Source organism: Herpailurus yagouaroundi, unplaced genomic scaffold, assembly GCF_014898765.1.
Source record: "Herpailurus yagouaroundi ecotype Mexico unplaced genomic scaffold, PumYag 210, whole genome shotgun sequence".
NCBI lineage: Eukaryota > Metazoa > Chordata > Mammalia > Carnivora > Felidae > Herpailurus > Herpailurus yagouaroundi.
Genome location: NW_024412441.1, coordinates 1,114,184 through 1,127,465, shown reverse-complemented (window position 1 = coordinate 1,127,465; position 13,282 = coordinate 1,114,184). Strand labels below are relative to the sequence as shown.

Below are 13,282 nucleotides of genomic sequence, written 5' to 3'. Positions count from 1 at the left end.
GAGGCCCGGCCGCCGCCGCCGCCCGCTCCCGGGCTGCCGCGCCGCGCTCGGTCCTCTGTCTGTTTGTTGGCAGGAGGCTCCCGCACACGCGGTGCTTGTAAACATTCAGACACGAGATTTTTCCCAATCAAAATCCACTTCCACTTTTTTTGAAAATCTTCCAAAAAATAGTAAGAGGAGGGAGTTCCTCGCTCCCTCTCCATGCCGCCGGCGCTCTAAGTTTGCAACTAAAGAGGTTTTGGGGAAGGGGGTAATTGTATTTTTCCTCCTCTAATAGAGATTGAGATTTTTGCAGGGGGGGTGGGGGAGTCAAAGAGGAGAGCGTTGCAGAAAACGGCTGGCCGAGCGTTCGGCTTCTGTTCTGGGGCAAGAAAATTTTTACATCCTCTTGCCTTTATTTTTATTTTTTATTTTATTTTATTTTTCACGTCTTCTCGCCGCCACTTGAGGTTCGGCTGGGAGGGGCGGGCAGCGGGAACCCAGGCGACCGCGGCCCGAGCGCCCTCCCTCCATCTCCCGCTCGCCCCGGGCCCTTGCTCCTGCCCTTCGGCGGCGGCGGCGCGGAAGGGCAAGCGCGAGGAGCCGGCACAAAAGGCAGCGGGACAAACACCCACCTCGGGCCGGAACAAAAGGCAACAGCGCCGGCGGAGGCTCTGGTCCTTCGCGGTCGCCAGGCTCTCCCAGGCGCCGCGGCCCCTCTCCACACTCTGCAGACTCCAGAGCGCCGGGGGGCCCCCTCCCACAATCCCACTTTCTCACTATTGTGGAGATGACTACTTTCTTCCTAGTGCACACTTGACCGTGAGCGCGCCGCTGTCCGAGGGCCATTCTCACCTCTTTTTTCCCTGGGAATTGTTTTTTTGGCTTGGGCTCCCTCCTCCCGCCCCGTTTTCCTTCCTTCGGTGAGTGGAAGCAACCCCCCTTTTCCCCTCCAGTTCCCTCCCCTAGGTTTGCAAGAGAGTTGTTCGCATCCATAGCATTGTTCATTATTTTGCAAAATTGGAGGGGAAATCATTGCGTTCCTTTTCTAAAAGCGAAATAAAGCAGCGGAAAGCATGAAAGAGGAGGAGTCAAATTTTTGTAAATTAAATAAAAATAAAAGGTGCGTGCTATCGCAAAAGTGAACGTACGGCTGTGGTTCGGGATAGGATGAGGTTTGTTTTTTGTTTGTTTGTTTGTTTTTTCTCCCTTTTAGCTCTTTTCTCCCGACTCTCGGAGGTTCATCTCGTGAAAAAATTAAAAAATGCATGCACACACCCCTCTCTCCCCCTCGCTCTTACTTCTCGTCCTGCGCGCTCTCGTGATTATTAATAATTATTATTACTATTATTGGGTTACTTACGCGAGAATTCCCGTTTGCTTAAGTGCTGGGGTTTGCCTTGCTTACGGCGAGACATGGTGGGCTGCGGGGCGGGCGGGCGGCGGCGGCGGCGGCGGCGGCGGGCGGACGACGGCTCGGTTCACATCGGGAGAGCCGGGTTAGAAAGAAGGAGACTCCAGAGAAAATATCTTCATCAGTGCCTTTTGACATCCAAAATAAATTAGAAATAATACAAAGATGGCGCAGGGAAGATGAATTGTGGGAGAGCCGTCATGGCTTTTTTTTTTTTAAGCAAAAAAAAAAAAGAGAGAGAGAGAGAGAGGAGAGAGAGATAGAGGGGGAGAGAGAGAGAGAGAGAGAGAGAGATGAAAAAAAATGGCAAAAGCCCCCCTGAGCTGCAAGTTCAAGTGCGGACGTGACGTCCCTGCGAACTTGAACGTCAGGAGTCTGGATGGACAGAGACACACAAAACATGGGCAGGGCGAGCAGGAGAGAAGGGGAGGAGGGAAGGGGAAGCTCACACCAATGGACACACATCAGGGGCTGGACATGAAAAAGAGACCAGGACAAGCCAATGGCCAGTGCGGGGCGGGGGAGGTGCGGGGCGGGGGGCTCCGCAGACGCCAGACGCGGCCCCCGGGGGAGGGGCGGGCGGAGGGGAGGGGGCGCTGGGGCCGCAGGCTCACCAGTGGCCGCAGCGAGCGCCGTGGCGGCAGCGTGGCCGGGAGAAGAAAGGGGTGGCGGGGGGGGGGGGGAGGACGTGCGCCCTGCTCCCCCCCCGGACGCGGACCCTAAAATGAAAGATTACTTAAAAAAAAAAAAAAAAAAAAAAAAAAAAGACAAGAGTGTACAGCGAGACTGCAGCCCGGGTCCGGGGAAGCGCGGGCGGAGGGAAGCCAGGTAGAGTTGCTCCCGGACACCCTCCTCCGTGCGCACACCCACTTCCCCTCACCGCCGCGCCACGGCCGCGCTCGCTCTCCGCGTGCGGATGCCCGGGGCCGTAGTGAAAGCCCTGAGCCCGCGGCTGCGCTCGGGAAACTTTGCCTGAGGAGAAGATAGCAAAGAAAAATCACCCGAAGTTGAGAGCTGAGCCTCCAAGTTACAGCTCCGCAGCCGGAGAGGGGAGGCGGGAGGGAGCGCGCGGCAAAACGGAGTCCAGCCCAAGTTTGGAGGGTTACGGGTCCGGAAAGGCAGCTCTGGGGCCTCCCGCGGCCAGGGTAGCCTGGAGAGAGGGAGCAAGGGCGAGGGAAGAGGCCCCGGCCAGAGGGCACCCCTAAGGCCGAGCGGGGGCGGAGGGGTGGGTGCTGGGATCTGAGCACCCTGGCAAGTGATTGCCAACTGGAAGCACGGAGTCTAGGCCCCCCAGGGTGGCGGAGACAGAGGCCAAGGAATAAAGAACGAGGAGCCAGACTCGGGGACGTTCCAGTCCCCAGAGGGGAGTACCGGGGCCCGGGGCGAGGAAGGCGCCGAGGCGTCCACCTCACCGAGCGGCCGCGGGCCAGAGGACAAAGCATGGGCAGTCCCGAGAGCTCCAGTCCCTGGGAACGTGCTCCCGGCGCCGCGGGAGGTCCTCGAGCCAGGTCCCAGGGATGGACACACCCCCTCCCACTCCAGAGCAACTGCTAGAGCATAGAGGAATGGAAAGAAAAATGTTTCTTACAGGCAGGACACAACTATTCCTGTGCTGTTACCCGGGGGAAGAAAATGGGGATTGGAGAGACAGCCACTGGTTCGCAGGAGCAGCGGGGAGACCACGGTGGTGGGGTGACTACCCTGGGTCAACGCCGTGCTGCTCAGGCGCCCAGAGCCAAGGCATACACCCTAGAGTCTGCAGGTCCCTCTGGCCTTTCCACAGACGTTCCCGGGAAATTAAGGAAGACCTGTTGGAAATAAACCCCTGTCTCTTTAATGCACACACGCGCTCTCGCGCACACACACACACGCGCGCGCGCGAGCGCGCGCGCGCGTGCCGCCGCTGTCAAAAAGCGGGCTTCACTCTGGCGTGGGATACTTTCAGTTTTACGTAAAATGTACAGCAACAGCACCCCCTGCGATTGGAAAGTTTATTCAGAAACGTGTCTGCAAAGTCCCCCGGCGTCTCCCGCCTCCCAGCCTCCCCGCCTGCCTGCGCCACCCTGTAGCCTCAGCCGCCGCCGCCGCCGCCGCCGAGGAGCCAGAGCTGCGATTCCAAATCCGGAAGGGCAGGGAGGGCTGGGGGTGGGGGGTGGGAGAAGCAAATGGACTCAAGTCCAAGGAAGGCGTGGGGGGTGTAGGGTGGAGGCGGGTCGCTGTGGCCCGCGAGACTCGGAGCTGCAGGTGGACGTGTGTGAGTGTGTGTCTGCAGAGCAAGAGCCTTCCTTCCCTCTCCTCCAAGCGGCTCCACAACCCCTCGCGTTTTCTCTTTCCCCCTCCTCAGTCTAAGGGACGTCGTTTCTGTAAATTCACCCACCCAGCTGGGGGCTTTATTGTTTTAAGCTAAAGCCCCCGGCTTGCAAGCGCGCACCCACCTCCCTGCCGCGCAGGCAAACGGCTGTTTATTCTCGTGTTGTCTTAGTAAAGTTTCAAACCTATTGGAAAATGACTGGCTTGCCTGGCTCGGCGAAGCTTCGGGCCCCACTAAGGAAGAAAGGGAGGGTTTGATGTTCAACATTAGGAGAGATGTGTGCTGAACTGGGTTTGCGTAAATGTGTTTTGTTGTTATTGTTCCCCTCCAGCTTAGGGGTAGGGGGGAGGCATTCAAATCCTGTTTAAGAAGCAGGAAGATTCACTTGCAGTAAAGCTCTGTAGTGTGTGCGTTACACCATTTCCCCTTTTTCATGAGTTCTTCAGAGCAGGTCGGCATCTCCCACTACTGTCTTTTTTTTTTTTTTTTTTTAATCTTTTTAAACTAGCTTTAGAGCGACCAAGAGACAGGGGGTGCGTAGAAATGAATGGTTGGAGGCGAAGAGAGGGAAGAAGAAAGTGCAACTGGGAGGTCTTTGAAAAATAAATAAATAAGATAAAAGCCTCATCAGGTAACAATAGTGAGTCAGATTCTTTCGGAACCGAGTTTTCACATTTAAATATTTCCCCCATCCATCCATCCATCCATCCATGAAAGTCTATATATAGAGAAGGTATATAAATGAGCGAATGTGTGTTGTGGAAATATATATGTATGATTTATATATAATGGTGTGTATAAAGCTTTTCAGGGTTGGCTGTAGTGTAAAAAGTAATGACTTTATTACCTCTGAAAGGTTCTGTGGTTCACATTTAACAGTCTTCTGAATTACAATTCATTACACAATTGTGTGCTCTCTAAAACCGGCACCCCATCAGGGCCGCTATCTGTGGTTATTTCCAATAAATAACTGGCAACATTTTATTGATTTTCTTTTTTAAAAAAATCATAGGAAATTAAGCACTTAGTTACAAGTAGGTCTGCTATGTTATTGCACTTGTTTCAGATTCCAGGGGGTTCCTTCCGAAACCACATCTTAAAACATACATTAAAAACCCAGTTTTGCAGCTGCTTTCTCTGGGTGCCAGTGGAGAGGTAAGCAGCGACGTTTCCACCATTAACATATATTTAATTCCACCATCATAAAATGCCCAGAGTGAAATAGGAACTGCCCTCCGCTCCCGCCCCTCCCCCAGCCTGATTTCACCCAGTCCAGAAAACCTGGGCTGTGTATTGGCATTTGATCCCTCCTCGTCGCGCACCCCCACTGCTGGTCCCTTGTGCTCGCCCCTACGAGTGATGCCCCCTCCCTCTTTGCTGCTGGATGCTCGCTAAAGAGCCCAAAAGTGGGGGGTGGGGTGGGGAAGGGTTTGTATGCGTGTTTAAAGAAAGAAAAATGTGTTGTTTTAAGAGGTTTAAAAATATTACATAAGTATTGATTAATGATGCAGGTGGTTTTGTAGAGGGGTGAAAGTTCACTTTAAACGCGCACACTTGGATACACAATAAGTATATTTACCTTTACCAAAGTGGCTTTAAGAAAGTAATAAATTATGACGTTAAAATTATTTTCTGGCCGTTCAGTTAACTTCATTTGGAGCTGTGGAATCTTTGCTAATTATGCTCCGTGAGCTCTTTCCCAAACCTTTGGTGACGACACTGAATGTAAACTCCAGGGCAACAGACGACCCCTCCTCTCCCCTCCTCCCCCTTTTTATCTTGCCCGCGGAGGAGACTCCCCAGGACTTCCTGCAGTATATATTCTGCCTCTGATCTCCGTACTTAATAGCCAAGTCCTGGTTTATGCTTTATAATGTGTTGACAAGTTTTCTAACAGACTTTCTGAAATAATGCACATATATTCACGTCGGTTAGAAACCCACCGTATTTTTAGAGTCGAGTAGATCTATACCCTAATGTAGTGAGAGAGTGTAAATCATAGAGGATTTCATAGTCCTTTCAGTAGTTTTCGGTATGAAGTATGAGCCGCGTGGCCTCCAGACGTAACCTTTTAGAAAAAAAGACAGTGCTTTTATTTTATGGTGTAAAGTGCTTTTAGCTTCAGGGCTCAGAACGTGAATGTGGTCAACAAACAGCTCCAAGAGAGAGACTTAATACAGTCCCAGCCCTCGTGCCGAGGATCGCCTGGCGCGGAACTCGGGCTGAGCTGGAGAATGAAGGGTTAAAAGGTCTGTCTCATTGGAAACTACAAGATTAAAATAAAATATTCACTCTCTGCCTTTAGGGGGAAACACCTTTATAGGCTTAAAGATAAATAAATGAATGACTGAATGAATGGTTAAAAAATTGTTACAATCAGTTCCACCTTGCTTTTGATTTTCCTTTTTTCCTTTTTTTTTCTTCCTTCCTTCCTTTTCTTTTCTTTTCTTTTTTCTTTCTTTTTTTTTTTTTTTTTTTTGCTTTTTTCTTTTCTTTCTTTTCTTATTTTTTTTTTCTTTTGGCCTAATAGCCATTCAGAAAATAGAGAATGGGCAGTCATCTTCATAAAAATAAAACTTGGGCTTAGATTCAATATTTGGCATAGGTTTTACATTTGGGGTTCTTGAGGGTGGGAGTGCTAGGATGTCCTTAAGACAAAGGAAAAATTAATTTTAAAAAAATGAAGGGAGTTGTGTGTGAGAAAGAGGGTGGGCCTTAAGTGGGCCCCCTAAATTGAAAGGTGAGAAGGACCACTGATCCCTCCTCTCCCCAGCCTCCCTCAGCCCCCACCTCCCTATAACATTTCTTCCTCCTCTACTACCAGTGTGATCCAGAGCTTAGGACCTAAGGAGGCCCCCGCCCCCACCCCAGGACTGTGTCTATACCTTATGCAAAGGCAAACATTCCCCAGAGAGGTTCCTGGGGGAGCAGTTAGTCTGGTATTTCTCCAGAGGCTCCCTGGGCCTTTAGCTGGCTGGCAGGCAGGCTACTTCATATACCTGGATGTTTCTGTCGAAAAAAAGAAAAAAGAAAGAAAGAAAGAAAGAAAGAAGAAAAAGAAAGAAAGAAAGAAAGAAGAAAAAGAAAGAAAGAAAGAAAGAAAGAAAGAAAGAAAGAAAGAAAGAAAAGAAAGAGAGAAAGAAAGAATGGAGAAGAAAGAAAGGAAGGAAGGAAGAAAGAAGGAGGGAAAGAGGGACTAATGAAGGAATGGAGAAAGGGAAGAAAAGAAGGAAAAAGCTGAATCTGCTCTAAATAAGTCTATACTTGCCTCCAGACTGGGTTGCTGTGTGCTGAGTCAATAATGTATGGGTAGGGGGAAGCAGTCTCACCATTTAAGCAAGAAGCCCTTTGGAAGAGAAGTTCTGGTTACAACACTGCTAGGTAAAATACTCAGTTTAGCTCCCAAACGTTGGCATCGAAGACACAATTGGGCAATAAAGCCAGTCCAATGTACTGCAATGGAAGCATACTAGTTCCACAGTATGTGAATACACAGTATTTCAATACCCAGTGCACAGTAGATGCTCCATTAATGGTTTTTGAGCGAATAAGTGAATAAATCCTATTACCACGTAAATGAAACCAACATAACCATTCAAATTCTACTAGTTTCCCCCAGAGACCAGTAAGGCTTTCATCAGGCAACCCTATAGTAAGAGCTAATTTTAGCCTAAAAGTGATTCCCACCAAAGATGGTGAGTTCAAAAAGATTATCCCAAATGTTAGAGCAACTGAAAAATTAAGAGTACTAACGCAAGATATTTCCATCATCTCCAGCAGCCTACATTATCAGATATCTTCCAAATAAACGAATGTCAGGAATCCAATATCAAAAGATTCACTTTTTAACATTGCTTTTTGGATATGAACATATCCGGTTTCCCAAATGAGAGCACTTTTAAAGGAAAAAATACAATCAAAACGACCAAAAATTAAAAGTATCTCAAACTTAATTCTCTGCCACCCTCTGAATCTTCTGCTTTTAACAAGGGAATAATTTTTTTCAGTACATGTTTTTCACACCCAATCACAAAAACAAGCTTCACCTATTGGCTTCTTTTGGCAGGGGGAGGGGTAAATAAGAGGAAAAGCAACATATCACACACACACACACACACACACACACACACACACACGCCACATCTGGTCTGACATTTTGTACAGCAAGTTTCAGCCCAATGTGATTTAAAACAATGTGAGTTAAAAACCTCTTAAAATTTGGGTTTATAATGGAAACGCTGACAGACTCTTAATTATAGCGGCCCTGCCAGACACTGCTATAATGAAATAGTTGTGCTTTCATTACTATAGAGGCACTATAGTTAAGGGTCTGTCAGTGTTTCTATTATAAACCTCAAGTTTAAGAGGTTTATAACTTGGGCTATTTAAATGGCACTGGGTGGAATTCAACTTATCAGTCCAGATGTGAAGTTGTTTTATAAAAGACAGAATAACTCAGCTGAGAAAGCTTTTGGAGAACAAACTCTCTCTCTCTCTCTTCCCTCCCCTTCCTTCCCCCATCCCCACTGCTTTCCTCTTATCCTCCCTGTCTTCCTTACAGAACATCACAGAAATGATTTTTAGTGGTTTCAGATAGTCTTATTGCCAACTTCTAGCTATGAGTTCACTATCTAAAAGGAAATTTTATAGGTAGTTAGTCCTTTATTTGGACAAGTAGTCTTTGTTGTTCTAATAAGTTTTTATTATTTTATTATCCTAGAATATGCATACAAAGAGAGAGGGGGAGGGAGGAAGAGAGAAATGGAAAGAAACAAAATTCAGACTATATGTCAAGGAATGTTGCAGCCTCATATACATACACAGATGTATATATTCTAAGTCACATTCTGATAAAAAGTATAAATTTACCAAAAGGAAATAAAGCACCTCTATCTTTACCTAGTCTATCTACTCCGTGGTAAAAAATAAAAGAGGTATTAACATCTTATTTCAGAAAGTTGTAGTCTTCCTGCTATCGCTTGGTTTGCTCAGAAAGTCACAGCAAGCATGGTACAGTCAGCATTGAACTACCCAAGGACTACATACACACAAATCACTAAATATTTCTCTGCCTGACATTGTTCACAGATAGATGAAGAATGTACCTTGGATTATCTAATGGACCAGAGTTTTGCAATATGTTTTATTAACCTGATATGCCACCAATATAATATGTCATTAATGTTTGTTGGTGAGGATGTGGCTGATAAGGAAAACAAGGACGGTGGTGGTAACAGAGGCAATGGTAGTGGGGTGGAGGTTAGGGGGGTTGAGATGGCAGTGATAAACACAGGAGTGGGATATAGGGGTGAATATGTCCATGAGAGGGCAGTAAAAACAGGACGAAAGATGAAGGTGGAAAGCTCAAACCCTTGCTTCTCCAATCCTTCTTGTTTTAGCCATTCCATAAAAGACAGGTGGTAGATGAGTTCAAGTGGAGTTTTCAAATGCATGCTCCCCTGTGCCCTTCCCACACACACACCAAGACGTGGCCGTGGCTGGGTGTTGTTGGAGACAGGAAGATCACTGACTTCATACAGGAAGACCCACGAAGCACTGTGCAGCCACCATATCTCCATTTAGAAACCTTTTCTCTTCCAGAAGAAGAGCAGCAGTTCATTTTCTCTGTTCTCTCTTACGGAAATCAGATCACCAAACCAGCCCATCATATACCATTATGGCCTTGACAATTCTCACTTCACAATAGTTTTACTTGGTCTTCTCTGGCATTAGTTGGGTGACAAAAGAGAAGTAGTCATCAAGACATGTCACCAGGCTCAAGTTCCTTTTCTGCCAATCTCTCATAAACCCCACAAACACCTATGTGTGCCAACCATTCCCAGAGATCACCAAATAGCTGGGACTATTCTGGTCCTTTTTCCAGAAACGAAGACACCTTCTTCTTCTGATAGTTAATTGTAAGTATTTGTTTTTGCTGCCAAATTCAGCAAAGGGAACTTTTCTGGTAGAAAATGCCTATTCTTATTTCATCTTTCTTTGGCAGCTTGGTGGAGGATAAACAAATCTCTCTAGTCTCCCATTCCTGCTTGTACACAGTTTGCCTGTTTTCTCTCTCTTTCTCTTAAAAAAAAAAAATCCTTTGCACAAGGTCAGTTATCTAAACCTCCAGGTTCCTATAAAAGGAAGAATCTGGTCCCAAGAATTGTTATTCTTTCTTTGTTTATGGAGCACCGCACTGAGCAGTCATGAGACATGATTCCTGCTCTTATATGGCTTTTATTTTTAAGGCACTAGGATGCACGTCCACAGGCACAAGCATATCACATAAAGTTCACAAGTCACACGTGCCAGAGCTATCCTGATGCACACTATTATCCTTGCTTTGTATAGCCCTGGCTTCACTATTCTGATTTGAATAATTCTAAGCCTTTAGCAAGGACCTGGTTTCGGAGAACATTGCTCTGGTCACTTCTGACACAAGAATTTTTACTTTCTAGAAAAAGAAACTTGGTTTCCCATAAATAAGAATGGTAAATAATAAGGTTTGGTCATGAACATCTGTGATAATCTATTGTTTTCAGTTTTATGATGTTATTAAATAGTTACTTTTGAGAAGTGAGTTTTCTGTACTACATTTGTTTTGTAGGCAATATTATAGACTATTTCTAGCATGCATTTGTGAATGTAGCCTTTTTAAAATGATGCTATTTCACTTCCTTAATGCATAGTGGACACTTAATACATTTGTTGAACCAAGGAGTGAATTCCACAGATGCACTTTCAGTTGCTGCTGCAGATGAAAAAGATTCAAGTATTTGTGTCTGCTCACTACTAAATATGCATACAGTGGAAAATCATATTATTTCACTTATTAAATAGTTAAGAAGTACAGGCCATTTGCACTACTATCGGACACATTATAAACCGCGAGCCCATTTGTATCAGGTGGAAACAATTGCATGTCTCTCTGTGTATATTTCATTTAATAACTTATGTCATAAAAACCACCACCACTACCTGACTCAAGTCCTGGGTTGTCAGTGCTTAGAGGGCAGAACTTCTGCCATTTTCATCATTCCCCCTCTCCCCACCCCCCCACCCCCTGGCCCTTAGCACAGAGTAGGACCTTAGGAAAATGTCTGGTCCAGGAACAAAGACTTACAAAGTAGACCACTTAGATTTTCAGGAACTTCAAAATCTCTTCTACCATAAATTCAAATGTCTTCTTTATCATTCTCAGTTCTCAGATTTTGAAATGCAATAAAATATTCAAACAGCTCAAATCCAAGTGCTTTATAACACAGAGTAACTCTGAGAGATTAATTCTGGAGCCTGATTCTCAAATACTACCTTCTTCAAATATCAAGACCTGTTCTAGCTGGTTCTTATTTGAAGGAGGCAAGGCTCATAGAGACTTATACTGGCATCCGCCCTACTACTTCTTACAAACAGTGATTTCTGTGGCCTTGCTCAGGGAGCAAGGGAAATATCAGCATGTGCTCTTAACAGAAGATGGAAAAAGAATCATGGCCCTCTCCCCGACATACTGAATCTTGAACTCCAAGCTTAATTAGTAGGAGAAAACACAAGATTAGTGGATTTTCAAAATAAACTCCCTCTCGGACTCTGAGCACGACGGGGGGGGGGGGGGAAGCATATATATTATATTATTAATTATTTGAATATTAATTATTTGGATATTAAGCCCATAAATGAGTTTGCTAAAGATTATAGCTCTTTTGCATGTGTTGATTTAAAGATTCTAGAACATTTAAAATATGCTCATTTTAAAGCATATGTTTTACAGGAAGTCAACTCTTCTTCATGGGAACTTGCAAGTTTCAATTTTTTCTTTTATTTTAGCATAAATAAATCAAACTGAAAAGCAGCTGCAAACCAAAGAGGAACTACTTTTTTAAAAAATTGGTATAACTTTAGTTTCACTAACATCTTTAGAATTCCAAGCTGGATTGTTTTATTTCCACTGGTCTTCACATTGAAGTGTTTCAATTTCTTTAAAATTAACGTGACAAAGAGAACACTTTTAAGCTGAGTCCAGGCTTGTGTTTTCAGCTAGTTTACCCTCAAGTAAGACTGACATGATATCTCATTCATAGAAACGTTCAAAGTGAATACACTTCTGACAACACTAAGAAGTTGTGATTCATTACTTCCAATTTTTAAACATTATAGAAGGAAGACACTTACCACTGTGGGAGCCGAGAGGAGCAAAAGAGCCATGATTTTCAGGTGGTAGCTTTTCTTCATTTTTTAGAGACAAGGGATTGACCAGCAGCAAGTAAATAAATATGAATCCTGAGATCTATATTTTTTTCAGCATAATACCAAATGCTTAAACATTGTGGATACACTTGCACTGAAATAATAAGATGATGGCGGTAATTATTTTAATGAGAATTTCCCTACCCAGAATAACAAACAGATATATCGCCTAATGTGGCACTGAAAGGTAGTACATAAGTAGACATACTGCTGTGGTGACTAATGTGTGATAAGAGAATCCTTCTGCTCACAGTTTGGACATTTATGTCACCACGTATTATTGATAGCACATATTATTTTTACTACATGGTGTCTTTATTATGTAAAGTCTAATTGCAGGAAAAATTATTTTCATCCCCTAGATTTTGATAGGCACTTCCATAGGAAAAGACGGGCTACAGAGGAGGCTGTGGATGGTGGAGTTCTGCCATCACTAAGGAGGTTTGCTAAGGACTGCGGTAATGGTTTAGGAGCCCTGTACACTGGCCTTTTAAGAGGGAAGGAAATTAAGCAGAATACACTCATGATAAAATAAGGATGAGGCCCTGATGAAGATACATGGAAACTGAACAACGCAGAATTAAAGTCTCAGCCTCCATATTCCTGTGTTCAGGTATTGCCAGCTGAGGAGTGCAGGAAATCTCTTCCTGAACTAAAACCCCTACTAAAAGATCACGTGAACTGCATCTTGGTCCTAAGGTGAGCATAACATTAGATTTTTCTGGGTGTAATTTCAGTTGTGTTGCTTACATTGGTGGAGTGCTTTTCAGAGGTGAGCGGAGTCACCGAAATCTGGCATCCAGAACGAAACACGCCTGAGTGGCCCATGTACAGTTTCCACAAAGAAGGTCAAAAAGGGCTGAAAGAAAAGGTGTATCAAAGGTATCCTTGGAACTCAGAGCCAATAAAAATGAAACTATTCTCTTCTGAGACCTAATTAACTTTTATATCCAAAGCTGTGCTGCACATTTGTTCGTTGCTTATGACTAGGACTAAAAAAATAGATATGCCATGGAACCAGGCTTTTAAATGATCTATTGGGTGGCTTTTCTGTGTCTGTAAGGAATTTTCTGTTCTTTAGAGGTATTCATTCAATGAATAAGTAAGTCTATGCTAATTTTTTTCTCAAGATGTTAAGTATTTTCCTATATCTATTTTCAAGGAATCAGGGACTTCGTCCAATAACTTCCAAAATATTCCCTTCAAATCCTAAAACAAAACCAAAACAAAAATGTTCCAGAAACAAATTTCATGCTACAGGCTTTGCAAGGATTAGTCTCCTATTAGAGTCACTGTTCCTATATGATCCTTTTTCATGTTTTAAAGGAGGATAT

At 44.8% G+C, this 13,282-nt stretch overlaps 1 protein-coding gene across 7 annotated transcripts in view; it reads right to left on the bottom strand.

Annotated features, from left to right (window-relative positions):
• BCL11A (BCL11 transcription factor A) overlaps positions 1 to 2,060 on the bottom strand; it is a 101,079-nt gene extending 99,019 nt beyond the window's left edge. For 2 of the 7 annotated variants that reach the window (XM_040453658.1, XM_040453657.1), the window contains exon 1: positions 1,343 to 1,922. In XM_040453658.1, the coding sequence (XP_040309592.1) occupies positions 1,343 to 1,397 (55 nt within the window). In that variant the 5' untranslated portion in view covers positions 1,398 to 1,922. Of the gene's footprint in view, positions 1 to 1,342; positions 1,923 to 2,007 lie in introns of those variants that run through there. The other 5 variants (XM_040453654.1, XM_040453655.1, XM_040453656.1 and 2 more) reach the window with 5 other exon arrangements.
• Positions 2,061 to 13,282: the final 11,222 nt, after the last annotated feature.